Below are 13,227 nucleotides of genomic sequence, written 5' to 3'. Positions count from 1 at the left end.
AGAAATGTTGTCTAAATTGTTTAGAAGCAGAGGTGACATATCGCTTGCACAGTTAAAAAAAGCACAAAACAAGATATTTGAGACCAGTGTGTGAAGGAAATAGGACACAAGAGTTGGAAAGATGACATAAAGCTGGAGATGAAAAGTAGCAAAACAAACGCACCTCATGAATTTCTGCTCACATATTGCTTGTTACAGGCAATAAAAACAGTACTAAACATGACTTTATCTTAATTAGAATTAGATTCTACTATATGTAACAGACCATTGAAATAACAGTTGCTTAAATGAAACAAGCATTTATTTCCCTCTCACATAAAAGAAATCCAGGGGTGAGCAGTCAGAGGCTGGAACAGATCTTCTACACATTATCGGGCAGGGCTAATTCTTTGTTCCACTATCCTGGTACCTAGCAGATTGCAGTCCAGGAGGTTGCTGAAGCACCAACCAGCATTTCTGAGCCGAGGGCTGAAAACAGAAAGCAAAAACCAGACACTTGTCCATTGAATTGACTCTAAGTGGGTAGCATTCCTGCATGACTCATGCAATTCGGATTTTCTTGGGGTTTAGGGTTTTGGCTATAACTAAATTCAAGAGAAACTGGGAAACATTTTGTTTTGATAAGAAGAAGGAGAAAAAGAATGAATGCTGTATTTGTTATCAGTCTATTCTTTTATTCTCCTTTTTCATTTAGTATTCACAAATATTTCTTATCAACTGTTAGAAACGTTGTATTAAACGCTAGCAGAATGTTTTTTTTTCAGGAGGAGGAGTGTATTATTTTTTATTAGAAGGCAGATTTCATTAGGGAAATATATTAAAATATTTCATTTTAAGATCTTAAACATGCATGCTTGTAATCCTAGCACTTGGGAGGCTGAGGTAGGAGTGCTGCAAGTTTGAGTTCTTTGGGCGACTCAGTGAGAGCTTATTTCAAAATAAAAAGGGTTGAGCATGGAGCTCATTGTGAGCTTCATCCCCAGTGCTGCAAAAAAAAAATCTACATTTATTGCTAACATGTAACAGACATTTTATCTGACATTGGTGTCAGGGATGAGTGGGAGAATTGGCAGATAGTCAGTGAAAATGTGAGCACCAGAAGCCAGCCAACCGAGGGCAGGTTGTCATTCCAACTTTGGCCAAGCACAGTCTGGTAGTACAGAATGATTCTCATTTGGGGCAAGAAGGATATTTATAAATATCCATTTCCATTCAGCTTTCTCCTTATACAGTATAATTTGAAAGGTCTTCACTATTTCCCGACCCTCACACTCCCCACAACATGCTTAAATACCTTGTGCATTGAAATGAAGTGAAATGATTTTACCCTGAGAGCTCTCAGCCACAGAGGCACACCCTTACCTACTTACTTAGAGTCCTGTGGTTTTGATGTAAGAAATTGTTCCTTCTAATTGAGTCCTATAGCACTGTTGTTGATGACAGGGAATTGGTCTTCATAGACTTGCAACATCAGCACATCAGCAACACACAGACCTACAAGAGGCGACAGTGTGAGTACACACCAGTGTATTCAGACGCGTGCATTTCCGTTACTTCATGGATAGACAAAATATCATACACTGACTTTCCTTTTTCCTCCTTGTATTGCTCATTGTTCCTGAAAGTTCTATTTTGTGGCCATTATTTCCTTAATGGGTTGGTATTGGAGACTTAATCATAGGACAGTCACTGTTCCAGCCAATGAAATGCAACAGTGAACAGGACAGACAAAATTGCTGCCTCCCTTCCAGTGAGGGAGACGTAAACGAAGATGTGATAAAATGTCAGGAAGAGAGTCATCGTATGAGGCATTAGGGAAGGTAACAGGAGAGAGAAGATGACAATGGACAGATAGATGGCCTTTTATGTCGGCTCATCTTAGAAGGTCTTGATGTACGTGAAAGAGCTAAGTTGGGGGGATACCTGAGAGATAAAACTTTGTCTCGAACATTCAAATAATGGCCATTAATAAAGAGTTTTGAAAATGATTATTTGTGAACTTAAAAACTTTTTAGTATAAAAAGCTTCAAATCTACACAAATAGAGAGGATGGTATAAGAACTCCCATTACCCAGCTCTATGATTACTGACTCATGGCTAATTTTATTTCCTGTACGCTTCCCTCTCGTCACATTTCCTGGATTATTTTAAAATAAACCTGGCATCACACTATTTCCTTTGTAAATATTTGAGTATATGTGTCTCAAGAAACAATTTTTCACTTTAAACATAACTACAATCTCATTATCATAGCCCCCAAAACCAATGATTTCTTAATATCATCAAATATCTATTGGTAATCATATGTCCTCCAGTAGTTTGTGACATTTTATTTTGTTCATGGTTCTGTGTTTGTGTCTTGTTTTGTTTGAGACATAGTCTCGTTAGATAACTCCAGGTGGCCTTGAATTTACTGTGTAGCCCACACTGGCCTCCAACTCACAGAAATCTTCCTGCTTCAGCCTCCTTAGTCCTGAGATTACATGCTTGTGCCACCATGCCTAGCTGTGACATTTTAAAATAAAATGAAAGACAAAAACAATCTCTGCTAGCTGTAGAATAATTTTTTTCACTTAGAATAATTATGTCACTAAACTGAAAATATAATTTATTTACTGACAATCTTTGTTTTAAAGATCGTCTGTTCTGCTGTAGACCTGAATATTAATTAGTTCCTAATGATTAAAAAGGAATGATAGAAATATATCCCACTGATTTTTATATGATTTTTTGCATCACTAATATTTCATACTCCTACATAATTGCAACTGAACTTAAAATATACTACTCACCTGAATGTAGCCAGCAAATAAGAAGGGGGTGCTATTTCACTGAAGCCCCTTTACATTCTTCCTTCTGGCTCAGTTTGGCTACTGATGTCAGACCTCTGTGCATTTTGTTTCCTATATAACTCAGTAGCCTCTGCCTTCGCGCTTTCTTACAGCTCCTTCAGTTATGCCACCCTTAGTCTTAATTAAAAAAAGGATCTAGGGGCCTGGGGATTTAGCTCAGTGGCATAAGCACCTGCCTTGCAAGCAGGCGGTCGTGAGTTCAATCCCCAGTACCGATAAAAAAGAAAAAGACCAAAAAAAAGTATCTGTATGGAATGTCTTCTGCTGAAATTAACATTTTTAGAAAAACTTCACCATGACTCTGGCTCTGTGGTTGTTAGTGCTGCAGTTACAAAGCTTCACTGTTGGTTAAGTAGTGCGACCTAATGCTATCTTATAATAGCAAAAAGCTACTTAATTACTACAGAACTCATTTAAATGGGAAAACATATTAAACTGTGAAAATCAAATATATATTTTTAAGAAATGGTACTCTGATCCATAATTGCTGCTCACCAAGTTGGTGTGTAAAAACACTGAATAAAAAAATTTTAAAGACATCGATATTTCATTTTTAACCTAGATTATAATAAGAGCTTCAAATATGCATACCCTAAAGTCCTGAGTGAACTGTCAATAAAATTATAGCTATATTACAATAAACAAACTATTCCCAGATTCAAAATAATGTATCACACCAGTTTCTTACCTTTATCTGAAATGCCAACACCTTGAATTTCCCATGTGGTTTGGAAATCAGGTACTGTCAACTCCATCTGATGCCTGGAAGATATATTATTTCATAGTCATCTAACACAGGTGAGCCTTAATTAATTTGGGTCCAAATAGTCTGATTAACAGATATGGGGTCAAATATGGGGTTCTGAGGCAAAGGACAAGGAAACTAACTTAAATCAGGGACTCTGACTGGGGCTGAGGCAACAAAAATTTAGAAGATCAGAGCATGAGAGAGAATTTTACACATTTTAACAATTGCCTATGCATTGTATTAAATTAAATATATGAAATTTGTATGTATATAGATAAAAATATAGATAAAATGTTAATATAGAGCACAAATAGATCTATATGATCCAACCTAATACATACTTCCATGTTTTATATTCCGTGTTCATTGATCTTCTCCACAGTCAGGATTTCAAAAGGATTATATCATCAAATGTCAACTAAATATTTAATTACATTCAGTGAACTCTACTAAGAAAAATAGTGTATAAAAATGGATGAAATAAAAAGAATTTTCAAAAATTAAAAGTCTATTAGTTAATTATATGCCCTACGGACATTTCCTAACTTGTACATGATGACTTTTTAGAACCAAATAGGATAAATAGCAAAGGGTTTCCCTTCCACGAAGTTACTAGAGCAGTGGGAACTTGTAAACAATCATAAAGGTTAATACGGACTTCAGCAGAAGCCTGTAGAAACTACAGTATGAATGCAGACAAGTTATGTATGCAATTCTTTGGAGGCCACGTGTTGGAGAACCTACATCTGAATTGGGCTGTTAGATGTGAAGTACCGTTTGTGAAGTGTGTGGGGCTAAGAAAGCATTTCCAAAAGGAGCGTGTGTACTGAGAGGGAAAGTGGACAATGACAGTAAAGAACGGGCAGCTGGGAGGGGAAGCTGGAGCTGTTGGATGAGGCCTGTTATTCTATGATGACTTTCCTGGTAGGACAGAGTCTTTTAAGGTAGGGAAACAGGATGATCAGACTGGGATTCCCATATAATCACCTAGGCAGCTGTGCTTGGAAAATGAATTGGAGTAGAAAAGTGGATAAAGCTGGAGTCATGCGGTATAAAGAACACTGCTGAACACCAAGGAAGGTATACTAACTGAACAAAACAAATCATCCCCCAAGCTTCATGGGTTGTCTGTGTTTTATAGTATGTGTTTATTGTATGGGGAAATTATCAACTCTTTTCATTTGTTATATGGAAAAATAGTACTGAAAATGCATGTCTAACTGGGCAATGTATATTCTTAGAGAGTTTGGTACAAAGAAGTTTTTGAAAAAGATCTCTCCCAAACTACATGCTTAGTTGAAATTCAAGGTAAGTTACGTAACATTCTTCTGCAAAGATCCTTCATTCAGTAATTAATTAGGTAGGAGGGAAAAAAAAAACCAATCCAATCAAATAAACTTGGATCAAACTCAGTCCTATCCTTACTGATCAAATAACTTTTAGGAAGAGCAACAGGCTGTGTGCTCATCATGTCTGAATATTTGTCAAAATTTTCTCAAAGAAAATACAGATGAAAACTTTGAAATACCTTTTAGGAACATGATGTACTTCCCACAACCAGTTTTCTGAAACAGTTCTTCTTGGAACTTGGACTGACAGTGTGGGAATTTTTGGAAGTTCTAAATTATTAAAAGGATAAAAACACAGGTTAAACATGACATACAATAGAGTTATATGGTAATGCAAGATGTTTTAACTTTTAATTAATTTTTGGAGTTTGTAGGAGTGTTGTTTTTCCTTTCTTTTGTTTCTTTATCATTCTTTTTTCTTCAATTTTTCTTTTTTCTCCATTTTTTTATTTGTTCTTTTCTGCTACCTTTGTCTAGTTCTACTAATTTTCTTTTACTTCTTATTAGGATCCTTTAACTCAATTTTCACTCCTTTTCACCTTCCATTGCTAATTTTAAAAATTTTATTCTTTCATTCTCCTATTCTTCACCCACTCTATCTTTACTAGTATAACAATTAAGATTTATTAATCTTAGATAGTTAACTATAAGCTATTACTGTTGAATTCCTTTCTACTGATCATGGAAGTATAGTTGTCACATGTAGTGGGTATTTACTGTATGTAATATCTGTTTGTCTTAGTGTTTACATTGTAATTGTAGAACTCTTAGATGAAGGGTGGTACATTATTGGTTGTCATAGTACATTAATATCTAGTTTGTCTTCGAAGCTTTTATTGTTGCTGATTTAACTGCCATTACTAGAGGAAATGGTGTTGCTGTTAATAGGTTTTCTCTGTGAGCCAAAATCTGGACTGTCTGTGTCATTAGCAATACTAATGCAGTCCAGTGTCAGAGAACAGGGTGCCAATTACACTATATCTTCTCTTCCCGTGTTATCAGAGGTGACCAGATCTTGGCATAGGAACAAAAGCCTACAGTTAGCCACATCAAGAATGCATCACTGAGAAGCAAACACTAGCTAAAAATTTCCTCATACTAAAAATAAAGTTGTTGTACTGTAAATTCTCAAAAACCTCAGTGCATGCATGCACACAACATACAATAGAATAGAACAGAACAGAACAAAACAAAAAGAAATAGAAAAAAAGTGACAAACTCCCAACTGCCCCAAAGTTATCCATGGAGCATCAAGAGGAAGAAAATCAAATCCATATAATTGAATCATACAACATGAAAACAGGAGACAAAGAAATAGTTCACTAAGGTGCTTGGCAAGCTCAAAGGTGATAAAACTAAACAGACAATGGATTAATAAACAAAATGATTACACATTTACAGAAAACAGTAATGAAAAGCAGAGTGAGCTAAACCAAATGACAAAAAAAGGAATGATTAGCAAAGAATTAGAGTCCATGAAATGATATGAAACAGAAAAATATAGATCCAACAGCTGCAAGATAACCTAAAGGAAACTAATTCAAGATTAACTGGAAATAGTGAAAAATCAGAAAACAGCACAGATGGCATGAAAAGCCTGTTTACAGAAATAATGGCAGAAAACTTTCCAAATAAAGGGAAAGAATTTAACATGCAGACAAGTGAGGTAAATAAAAACCCAAGTAACTATGATCAGAAAATAATTCTTCATGACAGGTAGCAGTAAAAAAAAAATCCCAGCAGTCCAATATTGAAAGGGGATCCTAAAAGCTATTAGAGAAAAGCAATCAGAAATAGGGGCTGGAGGTTTAGCTCAGCGGCACAATCACCTGCCTTGCAAGCAGGCAGTCATGAGTTCGATCCCTGGTAGCAATAAAAAGGAAAAAGACACACACACACACACACACACACACACACACACACACACACAAAAAAAAAAAAAAAAGAAAAGAAAAGCAATCAGAAAAGCAACAAATCACTCATAAAAGTAAATTCACTAGAATTATAGCAGATTTCTCAACAAAAACCTGAAGATCCAGGAGAGCTTGAAATAAAATGTTTCAGGCCTTGAAAGAAAAATGACTTCTGGCCCAGACACATAAATACAGCAAGATTTTCTTTAAAAATTGATGAAAAATAAGGTACTTGCATGACAGAGGGCATCTAAAGAAATTCATGACTGCCAAGCTAGCAAAATACAAACTTCTCAAGGAAATCCTAGAAAGAGCAATGAAGTGAACAACACCAAAAAGTCTAATAGAAGACAGGGTCAGCAGTTAAGGAACAAAAAAGGGAAATAAGCAACAGGAAAATAATTCAAAGGAAAAAATAAGTGAGAGTTGATACCTCTCAGTGATAACATTCATGTGAATTGTCTGGGTTACCCCAATTAAAAGACAGATGTGTAGAATGCATCAAGAAACAAAATCCAACAATGTGCTATTTATAAGAAACACGTTTAATCCTAAAAGGAATGCAAAAACTAAAAAAATCAAATAATGGGAAACAATATTTCATGTAATAGGAACCTGGAAGCAAGCAAAAGAAGCTATCTTACTTTTAGACAAAGTGGACTTCAAGCCAAAACTGATCAGAAGAGATAAAGATGGTCACTATATATTGAGTAAGAGAACAATTTAACTGGAACTGGTAACAATTATAAACATATATACATCAAATGCAGCATACCCATTTAGGAACCAAACATTGTTGGACATTGTTGTAGTCCAGGGTTGTGAGGAGAAGAGCTAGAATCAGGACACAGAGTTTATATTATTATTTTATGACGGTCACCCAGAGTTTAATACAAGAAAGTGCAGGAAATCTGTCCACAACAGTAAAGACTCAGAATATTCAGCCAAGAGCCTGGATCCCACAGCAATGTCCTACATGGTCCAGATAAAAACCTAATGCCCAAGACAATGCTTCCCATGAGTCCAACTGGGGTTCTAGAGCCCACAGGAAGCACTCACACCAGTCTGTTTTACGGATCCATGCTGGGAAGGCCCAAAGGTCAGCGGTGGAAGTAGAAAGTCTGTGCCAGTGAGATGAAGGAGCTGTGCTGGTAGGTCGAGGGTTCTACACTGGAGCCAAGAAGTTATGCTCAAAGTAAGAACCAGGGCTGCCCTTAAAAGCATCACAGCCATCCTCAGTTACATAGAGGTCCCGAGCTCCTCCCATGATAAGAATAGTTGAGGACATGCCAGAAAGCCAGCGTGATGAGTTTGTCCTGGAGATTAAGTGGCACACGTCTTCCCCTCTGCATCCAGGAAGCTATGCTTGATGTAAGGACCAGATCTCCCCCAAAATGAACCACAGCTACTCTCACCAACAAGGTCCCGAGTTCCTCCTAAGACAATGGTCAAACTCACACTGGGGAAGCTAGTCATGACGAACTCCTCCAGGAACAAACAGCTCAAACAGCAACACTTAGAGAAACCTACAACACCTCACTTTTCCTTTTCCACGTCTCTATTTATGCTGGCAACTTTCCTCAGGTGGACCATCTACGCTCAGCACTGTACTGATTTAATTCAGCTGGTGTTAAGTTGACCATCAGTTTTTAATCCATACCAGACACAAAAGATCAGATAAAATACAACACAGTTATAGTGGGAGACCTCAGTATCCCACTATCAAAAATAGATCAACCAGACAAAAATATCAACAAACACATATCAGAGTTGAACAAAACTTTCAAACAAATGGACTTAATAGATGTCTACAGTGTGTCCCACTCAACAACAGAAAACACATTCTTCTTAGAAGCATATGGAATGTTCTCCACAATAAACCATATAGGATACCATAAGCCATGCTTAAGTAAATGCAAAAAAATGAAAATTATTCTTTACATATTACCAGATCAAAGCACAGTAACAGAGAAATCAATGACCAAAGAAGCCACAGAAATTATGCAAATACAAGGAAATTAAGCAATATTGTTTTGAATAATCAATGAGTCACAGAAGTAACCAAGGGAGTTCCTAAAATCAAACAGCACTACCAGTACAACATTCCAGAAATTATAAGACATAGAAAGCAGTTTTAAGAGGGAATATCCACAACAGGAAGACAGAACGAGCACAAATAGACAATCCAATGATACACCTCAAGGTCCTCCCAAAATAATCCAAATCCAAAGCCAGTACAAGGAAGAAAATTATAAAGATCAGAACAGAAATTAATGAAATTGAGACAAAAAATAAAACCAATTAAAATGAACAATGAATCCCAAAGCTGACACTTCAAAAAAATGAATGAAATAGACAAATGCTTAGCCAATCTTATCAAAAAAGAAAAGAGAAGACCTAAGTCAGTGTAATTAGAAATAAAGAGGTGAAATCACAATGCACATTGCCAAAATCTAAAAGAATATTAATGACTGCTTTTAAAGGCTGTACTCCAATACATTGGAGAACTCAGAAGAAGTGGAAGGACTTCTAGACTCTATGAATTTCAGTAGAAACTGAACCCAGAAATATAAACAACCTGAATATTCCAATAACAGCCAATGAAATTAAAACAATAATTTTTAAAAAAACCCTGCCAACTAAGAAAAGTCCAGGATGCAATGGATTCACTGCTGAAATCTATAAGAACTTTAGGGGAGATCTAATGCCAATGTTCCTCAAAATCTTTAATAAAATTGAAAAGGAAGGAATACTTTCAACATTATTCCTGGAAGCTAACATTACCATTATTCCAACAACAATTAAAAAAAAAAAGAATTACATGCCAATTTCTTTAATGATCATGAATGCAAAAGTTCCCAACCAGATACAATACTGGCAAACAGAATACAACAAATTATCAAAATGATCATACATCTTGACCAAGCAGGCTTTCTCCTAGGGATGCAAGGGTGTTTCAGTATCGTGGGGAGCAGCTGAAGCTGGTGAGTCATCACATATGTGTGACTGGAGGCAAGATAGTCCTGAGAACAAAGAGTGCCTGAGATGAGCTACGCAAACAAATTGCTGTATCCTCAAACATCGCAAAGCACCCTGAGGCTGCCCTGTGAACAGGTTGCTAGGCAGAGGGGAGCCACGTGACGTCACCGTGCTGAGTGTATCTATAAATAAACATGCTGTAGTCATTGAGTGTGGGAAGCCCTGTAGTTGGCTTCCACCTTATATCTGTAGGCAGTACCATCTTAACCCCCTCTAGGAGTTAAATTTGGTAGTTAAGCAGCTCCTTGCCTAGCCTGTTTGGCCCATTAAGGAATTATGCTAATCAGCCTACACAGCGGGAAATTTGAAAATTTGAATTAACCTATAATCCTGGGTCTTGCCACTGTTGCTAAGTTACCTGCTGATGTCTCAGCACAACTCCCTCCTCCCCCAATACCCTATATATTTGTTACTCTTTCCTTGAATAATGGAGACTTGATCAGATTTCTGACTTGTCTCCATTTTTCGCATCTCTTGTCCCCTTTCATCTCCACTCCCTCTCTAGGTTCTCTGTGGACTTACCAGCAGGCCGGGACAATTGAGCAGTTCCTTTTCTCCTCTCCAGAAAAGGGGCTCTACCTGACCTCAGCTTTCTGTTTTTTGACTCTTACCTTTATTTCTCCATCCTCCCATCACCACCTCCACCCCGGCCCCAGGAACTTGAAAAGCTGTGCTGGATGCAGCACAATATATGCAATCAACCAATGTAATTCACCATATAACAAGAAAGCTTTTGACAAAATCCAACACCCATTAATGAAAAAAAATCTTTGAAGAAAATAGATATAGGACCCTAACTCAAAATGATAAAAGATGTTTATTACAAACCAATGGGCAATATCATATTAAGCGAGGAAAAAATAAAAGATTTCCCTCTAAATCATGAAAACAAGGTTGTCCACTATTATCACTCCTGTTCAACATAGTACAGAATTTGAAATATTAGCCAAAGCAATCTGGCAAGAGAAAGAAGTAAAAGGGGCACATATAGGAAAGAAAGAAGTCAAATCATCATTTTTTGCACATGCCATGATATTTTAAATAAAATTTCCAAAAAATTCCACCTAAAGACTTCTGTAGCTCAGTGGCATATGTGCCTGCCTGACAAGTGTGAGGTCATGGTACCTCACACTTGGTACCCTGGTACCAAAAGAAAAATCTCTTAACTGTGGATGTGGTGGCACATACCTGTGATGTCAGCACTCTGGAGGCTGAGACAGGAGGATCTCTGTGAGTTTGAGACAAACCTGGAGGGATACTCTGTCCCTACCCAAAAAATAGCTAAATTCAGTAATGTAGCAGGATACAAAATCAACACAGAAAAATCAATAGTGTACCTGTATACTAGTAATGAGAAAGAAATTAAGAAAATAGTATCATTCACGATAGCATATAGAAAAATTAAGCACTTAGGAATTTACTTAACCCATGAAGTGGAAGACCTGTACAATAAAAATGACAGTACTCTGAAAAAGGACATTGAAAGAGGCATTATAAAATGGAAAGATATCCCCTGATTCTGGATTATACAGAGCCAATATTGTAAAAATAGCCATACTTCCAAAACTGGCGTTTTTTTCAACCTGCAGTTTAAATTATTTTCATTTTTTAAACAATAATGAGAATATATACATTCATAAATTATGGGAAGAGTTTCCTACACTAACAGTATTATTGAGGAATTAAAATAAATTTTATATTTTGAAACATTTTTCAGATATGATTACTTTTATATGGAAAGGCATAAGAAAGTTATTAGGTATTTTTAATAAGTAATTTACTTTTTGAGTACAATTTTCATCTAAAATTGCAATATTTTTCATAATTATCCGCTCAGTTAATTGCTGTGCTGTTAAGTAACATAAATAGAACACAAATAAAATCAAAGAAGGTAGATTTAAATGTAGGTCAGCAAAATTAAACACATTTTAAATAAGTTTTATTCATCTTTCGTGTACAAGCTATGTGAAAATCAAGTATAGGAAATCCCTTTTACATATGCTAATTGGAATTTTCTTTACTTGTAAAACCTCTCGTTACCCTTGATTTAGGATGAATTAAGCATAATAGTTCGATTCTTAAAAGTAAACTATTGTTTGTAGGCAAGAATATAAGCATCACACTATGTGTGATCAGTGAAGTCTGTACGAATGAATACCAAGACTCAAGTCAAGTATTTTCATTTTACAAACTGGCTCTTTTGAAGTTAGATAAGGAACCTCCACAGTAGGTTAGTAATAATGCTGGAATGAGAATAAACAAGTTGGCCTTACTAGCAGCCCTTTTTGCTTTTCTGAGTTGTTTTGCAGGGATTGACTCCCTCTTTTGTAGACTGAACTCAGTTTGGAAGTACTTCTTCTGGTGGCAGCACAAAATCCACCTGGCTCCCTCCCACTGCACTGCAGATGGAGCAGAAGCTTTCATACATACCTATTCCTGGGCTCAGGAGTATTAGCTTGTGAGTATCATAGCCTCGCAACTCAGATGCCCGCCTGCAGCACCGAGAGAAAGCTGCCACACACCTTGGGCCAACAGTAATCTGCGCTGCTCTCTCTGTACATGTCTTCTCGCTTTCGCGGGCTCCGTCATAGCAGCACTTCTGGACGACAGGGTGTCTGAACTGAGACGCTGAGATGAGAATTCAAATGTTCTTAGCCATAATCAGATTCAATGTCTCACTCCACTTAGTATCAGTGATTGACAATCCTCCTACTGGATCACCTCCCAGATGGGCAACTGTGCTCTATTTCAGAGGGTGTCGCTGCACAGAAATTCTTCCTCACATCTTCTAAACCAAACTCTGACTGTTGTCACTGGCGCCCTTCTGGGTACCTACAGGGTTAATCCTCCTGTGTTCATTCTTTTTAGTACTTACCCAGAATTTGGTAGTATTGTCTTGTCTTAATTAAGACGGTTTTCCTACAACATAACTGGTTTCTAAACGCTCGTACAGTTCTATTCCTCTGATCAAGGCAGTCAAACTGCAAGTCTGTTGGGTTTTTAGAAGACCATTTACTTTAAAACAAAAGCAATTATCCCACCTCACCCTCATCCCCCGAAAAAACCCACATCAAAGAGGATTTTAGATTTAGAGTTGATAATGTCCTTTTCTGTCATTTAGAGATGAGGAAACAGAAGTGTGAAATAGTCATGGCTGCTAGGGGCAGAGCCAGGCCTGGAGCCAATAGCCCATATCACGAGGGAAATGCTGGACCACCATAGAAGAGCGCTGTCCCTCTCCCAGTTTTTTAGCTTGCCAAGACATTTGAGTTTGAGTTTTCAGAAATTTGCTTTGTAACAACAATCCTGTCTTTCCTAGGTTAGAG

The 13,227-nt window shown here is 37.0% G+C and overlaps 1 protein-coding gene across 3 annotated transcripts in view; it reads right to left on the bottom strand.

The window, feature by feature from the left end:
- Nucleotides 1-283: 283 nt before the first annotated feature.
- The window catches only part of LOC100732721 (complement C5-like), a 37,517-nt gene continuing 24,573 nt past the window's right edge, over nucleotides 284-13,227 (bottom strand). For 2 of the 3 annotated variants that reach the window (XM_063259777.1, XM_063259769.1), the window contains exons 14-19: nucleotides 12,332-12,529; nucleotides 11,090-11,167; nucleotides 5,129-5,219; nucleotides 3,541-3,614; nucleotides 1,371-1,494; nucleotides 284-468 (exon numbers count right to left, since the gene is read on the bottom strand). In XM_063259777.1, the coding sequence (XP_063115847.1) occupies nucleotides 1,409-1,494; nucleotides 3,541-3,614; nucleotides 5,129-5,219; nucleotides 11,090-11,167; nucleotides 12,332-12,529 (527 nt within the window). In that variant the 3' untranslated portion in view covers nucleotides 284-468; nucleotides 1,371-1,408. Of the gene's footprint in view, nucleotides 469-1,362; nucleotides 1,495-3,540; nucleotides 3,615-5,128; nucleotides 5,220-11,089; nucleotides 11,168-12,331; nucleotides 12,530-13,227 lie in introns of all 3 variants that reach the window. The other variant, XM_063259774.1, reaches the window with a different exon arrangement.

Source organism: Cavia porcellus, unplaced genomic scaffold (assembly GCF_034190915.1).
Source record: "Cavia porcellus strain 051 isolate PalLab524CR breed Dunkin Hartley unplaced genomic scaffold, mCavPor4.1 scaffold_1, whole genome shotgun sequence".
Lineage (NCBI taxonomy): Eukaryota > Metazoa > Chordata > Mammalia > Rodentia > Caviidae > Cavia > Cavia porcellus.
Note: the sequence above shows the minus strand (reverse complement) of the source record. Positions and strands in the feature narration are given on the sequence as shown.